General features: G+C 38.4%; 1 protein-coding gene across 1 annotated transcript in view; it reads left to right on the forward strand.

Annotated features, from left to right (window-relative positions):
* ASAP1 (ArfGAP with SH3 domain, ankyrin repeat and PH domain 1) overlaps positions 1-6,000 on the forward strand; it is a 399,491-nt gene that overhangs the window by 257,061 nt on the left and 136,430 nt on the right. The window contains 1 exon segment of the mRNA XM_017870527.1: positions 5,225-5,354. Coding sequence (XP_017726016.1) covers positions 5,225-5,354 — 130 coding nt within the window.

A 6,000-nucleotide genomic window follows, 5' to 3' on the forward strand; every position in this document is an offset into this window, starting at 1 on the left:
TACTTCTCACTCAACATATGAACTTGTCTGGCTTTTCTTTTTTTTAATTTTCTTTTTTCTTTCTTTTTTTTTTTTTTTTTGAGGCAAAGTTTCACTTTTGTTGCCCAGGGTGGAGTTCAATGGCGTGATCTCAGCTCACTGCAGCCTCTGCCTCCTGGGTTCAAACGATTCTCCTGCCTCAGCCTCCCAAGTAAGTGGGATTACAGGAGCCCACCACCAACACCCAGCTGATTTTTTGTATTTTTAGTAGAGACGGTTTCGCCATGTTGGCCAGGCTGGTCTTGAACTCCTGGCCTCAGGTGATCCACCCACCTCGGCCAAAGTGCTGGGATTACAGACGTGAGCCACTGTGCCCGGCCTGGCTGTTCATTTTTCTATGTTGTCCTCTACAATCTAAATTTGGTGAAGACCACAACCACTTTATTCTTATATATGGTGTTAATCTACCAGTGCCTAATGACTCATAGTATATGTACTATTTCATTGAAGAAATAAAAGAATTATTCAGACCTGGAAATGTATAACAGGAATAGCAAGTTGAGTGGGTCCCGAATTTAAGACGTTATGAAGGCAGGTTTTATTTGTTTGCTTAGTAAATCCCTGTCAACAATTTTCCTAAGATAGACTTCTTTGTCACTGAAGTATAGTATAGTGGTGCAGGAAAGAAAGAAAACAAGCATTTGTCTCTTTGATGTACTGGGACTCATGCGGTTATAAGTTACAGAAAACAAAATGACTCCACACAAAAAAGTTCATTTTTTAGTTTTGGTAATGGAGAAGGCTGGACGTTTTCTATGGTCTTCCATTTAGAACTCTGGACGCAGTGAAGTTTGCAATGATTTAGATCATAGACTGAGAAATCATTACCAGTTTTGTGACCTTCAGCCAAAATACTTAATTTTGATGATCCTTACTTGTAAAATAATATAAAAAATTACCTACTTCTCAGGGTTGTTGTGAGGACAAGATAAGGTAGTATGTTGAAGCAGTTGTCACAGTGTTTAGCATAGGAAAGTCATACAATAAATAGTTTCTACTGAGTTTTGTAAGAATCAAATTTCATTTGGTCAAAATGATAAATGTACATAAACTAAAACATCAGATCGTGCTTTTACTAGTTAAGACTTACTCTGACGGCATATAATGGAAACCCCAGATAACAGTGGCTTCAACATTGTTAAAGTTTATCGTAGAACAGAGCATTCTAGGATGGACCAGGTACCCTTTGTAGCAAATTCTCACTTACCTGTGTTGTCCTCCACAATCTAAACTCAGTGATTTTATGTCATACCTAATGGTACAGGGTTCATTACAAATCATGACAGGGAAAATATTAAGTAGGCAACAAATGTGCTTCTAATGGAAACACAGAGGCCCTCTGCCTGCCCCTCTTGATCCTGTTAGTCCCTTCCCTTTTTCCAACTCTTTTATCTGCTTCCTGACTTTCTACACCTTCCTCAGTATTCTCTTGCTCTTTCTAGCTTTAGCTGTGATGTATTGCTCTGGTAGACGAGGATTACATTCCCTTGCACAGACACCCCATCACTTTTGCACCCTATTCATCCATTATGGTTAATAGAACAATTTTTTATTAAACTAGTTTCAGTGTTTACATTTTTATGGGTATTATAAGCATTCATTGCTAATCTGAATGTTAGAATAGGATTGAATTTCTGTTCTTAGAGTACAGTTGTTTGCTTTTTCTTAATGACATAATTGCCTTCTTTCTTCATTTGCTTAGTTCTATGTGAATTTTCAGTGAATTTTTTTTTTTTTTTTTTTTTTGAGACGGAGTCTCGCTGTCACCCAGGCTGGAGTACAGTGGCCGATCTCAGCTCACTGTAACTCTGCCTCCCGGGTTCATGCCATTCTCCTGCCTCAGCCTCCCGAGCAGCTGGGACTACGGGCGCCGGCCACCACGCCCAGCTAGTTTTTGTATTTTTTAGTAGAGACGGGGTTTCACCGTGTTAGCCAGGATGGTCTCGATCTCCTGACCTCGTGATCCGCCCGTCTCGGCCTCCCAAAGTTCTGGGATTACAGGCTTGAGCCACCGCGCCCGGCCGATTTCCGTGAATTTTTATCTGTTCCAGCAGATGTCAGACACCTGTCAATATTTGTTTATAAAGTACATTACTTATTTTATTATAATGATTATATATCTATTAGTATTAAATTTTGTCCATTTCTTTTTTTCTTTCCTGGAGACATCCTTTCCAGAGCTCTTTAGATAAGCTGTTACAGCTGCCATCCTGGGATAGCGTTTGACTCTTCAGTTTTAAATCTACTTCCTCTTGACTAGTATAGTTCCATATTTTGGTGGCCCATTACCTCCCGTAGTTTTCAGAGAACAGCTGTAAAGGAGGCAAAGATTTGAGGTTTTGTATTTCCAAAATTATTTTCATTCTGCCACCGCAAAAAGGGAGAGTTTGGCCAAATATAAAACATGATATTATAATAATTTTTAGGCACGGTGGCTCACGCCTGTGGTCCCAGCACTTTGGGAAACCAAGGTGGGCAAATCGCTTGAGGTCAAAAGTTTGAGACCAGCCTGGCCAACGTGGCAAAACCTTGTCTCTACTAAAAAATACAAAAATTAGCTGGGCGTGGTGGGGGGTGCGTGTAGTCCCAGCTGCTCAGGAGGCTGAGGCAGGAGAATCGTTGGAGAATCGTTGAACCAGGAGGTGGAGGTTGTAGTGAGCAGAGAACGGACCACTGCACTCCAGCCTGGGCAACAGAGTGAGACTTTGTCTCAAAAATAATAATAATAATAATTTTATATCAAAATGTTGAAGGCATTTTTCCATTGTTTTCTATTTTCCAGTGTTGCTAATAAAAAAAAAAATCTAATATCTTTCTGATTCCCGTTTATTTGTATGTGATACGTGGTTGTTGTTTGTTTCATTTATTTTCGGTTAGAGAATATAAGGTCTTATCTCTATAAAAGGTTTTATGAAGAGTCTTCAAGTACCATGGTATGTGCATTGTTTGCAATTTTTCTGTTTACAAGTTTTAGTTCATCACTCCTGGAAACTTCTTGTAATTCCTCCTGTTTTTTTCTTTTTTTCCTCTTTCAGGAATTTTCATTATATGATATTTCACTTCCTAGACTGTTCTTACAATTTTCCTCTCTTTTCTGTTCTATTCGTAGTATATTGTAGGTTATTTTTTCAGTGTTTTTCCCCACTGTTTCAGTTAGCTTTTTTATTTCGGCTGTCATTTTAAATTTCTAACAGCTCTTTTGCTCAATTGGGGTTTTTTTTGTTTTGTTTTTTGTTTTTTGGTTTTTTTGCCTTTTTGTAGTTTCTGTTTCTTGTTTTGTAGATGCAATATTTTAGCTGAAGATTTAATGACATTTTTCTTTTATCTGCTCCCTTATTGCCTCTGGTTCCTTCCCAACCCTCCCCTTTTGCTATTAATACTTTGCTCACTCTCACTTTCATTTTGGGGACTTACAATCTTTGGATGCATTCATATTTCAGAGCAAGGTACCCAAAGACTAAAAGCTCATATGCATCATTAGATGCAAGAAAGCAAGAAAGCAGAAAGCCTTCTTTTTAGGTTTCGAGTTGTAGGATGTGAAGGCAGCTCTTTTATAGGGGTTTTCCAGATGTCAGTGTCTGAGATTTGTCTCAGAGCCTTGCAGTTCTTTCAGGCTCCTGTTAGTTATCACATATGGTGGCATTTTGGAAGCTATGTAAGTGAGGGAGACAGAGAACCCTATAGTTTGAGGTGCTCTCCTTCTCTCTTCAGCCTTGCTCTTCCAAATATTTATTGAATTCTGTCATCCTTTTTTGTCTTCAATTCTCTTGTCTTTGGGAGATTATCTGTTCTTATGCCTTTACTCTCATTTTAGTGGGATCACTGGAGGAAGAAGAAATGAAAGACATGTATGTTTAAGTCACCATGAAACGCTTATTATTAAGTTATGCCTGTCCCTCCATATTTCTTCTCTTCCTATCCACATCAGTGGAGAAAGAGCTGAGATTTATTCTCTTTCTGTTAAAATCCCTGTTATTCCTCTTTGACTGCCACGGTGGCATGATTAAAGAGTTTCTTAAATATAATAGCATTAGGGTATTAGAGTCAATCCCAACTGGGTTTATAAGTAGATTTTCCATTGGGTTGATCGGTGGATTTTCCACTGTGTCTGTGTATAGGTAAGGATGTTGACATTCTTCAGGGTTGGTTTCCCCTACCACCACAACTTAAAGAAGAGTTGAAGGTCAAATCAGTTAGTCTTTGCATTCGCAACTAGAAATTACCAGTTGTTTCTGAAATTAGAAGTCCATTTTCAGGTTAATGGATTTTTGGAAAGCAGGCTATAATCATTGGTATTATTACCAGATTATCATCTATCAGAGCTGAGCACTAGCATCAGCTACTATAGGTTTAATGTGGGCCTTTCTTCTTTATCACCGGTTGCCCCGGCCACCTCCCCACACACAGAAGAACATTTTCATAGGATTCCAAATTATATGTTAGGATTTCTTCTGAATTTTGTACAGCCCAATGACAAGTGGTTGACTGATTAAAATGTGTTCTTGGAATGTGGAAATAGCTCAAGTTTAGAGGAATATTGGAAATTACCTTTGACTAAATTTTGTGCATACCCACAAAGACCCATTATATACTTTAATTATTTGAAATAATTGAAGTCTTACAAGCTATCGATATTCAAGGAAAGCCTCATGCCTCCAACTTTCTGATTCTTTTTTATTATAAAGTGCTTTACCCAATAGTAGGTAGACTATCAAAATTTCTTTGTGCCTACCAAAATGTAGGAGAATGTATATGAATCTGTCATGTGTAAGATCAAAGGAAAAATGTAAGGGGTTTCCCGTATGAAAATCCATACAGTGTGTGTGTTCTCTTTGAATGTAGGCTTTTACTTCTGATTGATTCTACCAACTTAAGAATTCTTACCTCTTAACTTTGGGAATTAATAATCAGTGGCTTTTGTTAATGGAAAGACATGAGTGTGGTTTGTTTTTAGTAGACTTCCTTCTTGAGCAGAAGATACAGAGAGTTCCCGTATGCTCCCTCACCCGACACATGCACAGCCTCCCCCATTGTCACTGACCCCCACCAGAGTGGTACAGTTGATACAGCTGATGAACCTACATAGACACATTATCACCCCAAATCCATAGTTTGTATTAGGGTTTGCTGTTGGTGTTGTACATGAGTGTTTTGTTTTTAATGATGACATTGGCTTTAATTACAGTACAAAAATTGAGAAAGAGAAAAGAGAGCACGCAAAACAACATGGGATGATCCGCACAGAGATAACAGGAGCCGAGATTGCGGAAGAAATGGAGAAGGAAAGGCGCCTCTTTCAGCTCCAAATGTGTGAAGTAAGAATGGACTTTTCCATCATTTGCCTAGAATTATAACAACTGTAATCTTTTCCTGCTAGTCAGCAGTCTTTATGCTTAAAGGCAGACTGTATTTGATTACTAGAGAGGAAACTGTTTCTTAAGGATTCTAATCTCCATTTTTCTCCAAGCGTTTTGGGAACCTGCCATTGCACTGTTGTCTCATATTTTGAGCCTTGGCCCTATGGGGCTGTTTTAAGCCAAAACAGGATTCTTTGGTGAGAACCTTAATGTTGCTTGTGAGTGGTTGTGGGAGGAAAACATTGGTGAGAGGTAACACTGGTGAATATTAAGTTTTATTGGTATATGTTTAGAGCATGTTTTTTTAACCATATGTCCAGTTTGAATGAAAACTCAAATGAAGTTGCCATTAAGAAAGTTGATTTCACGAAAAAATGCAACAGAAAGCATGCTGCCTTAGACTTAGAGCATTGGTTCTCAAACTGAATTCCAATTGAACAGGAACACTTCTTGACCTAAACCAACCTTTTCTGACACTGCTGTTGAGCAAGAGTTTCTTCTGCAGTTTTCAGAAAATATTAAAGTGGAGAATTGTCTCAAATTTTTTTCCTCCCCTAGATTTTTTTCTCCTTTCCTTTTCCTTCCTTCCTCTTTCTTCCTTCCT

The sequence above is a fragment of the Rhinopithecus bieti genome, unplaced genomic scaffold (assembly GCF_001698545.2).
Source record: "Rhinopithecus bieti isolate Rb0 unplaced genomic scaffold, ASM169854v2 scaffold_54, whole genome shotgun sequence".
Lineage (NCBI taxonomy): Eukaryota > Metazoa > Chordata > Mammalia > Primates > Cercopithecidae > Rhinopithecus > Rhinopithecus bieti.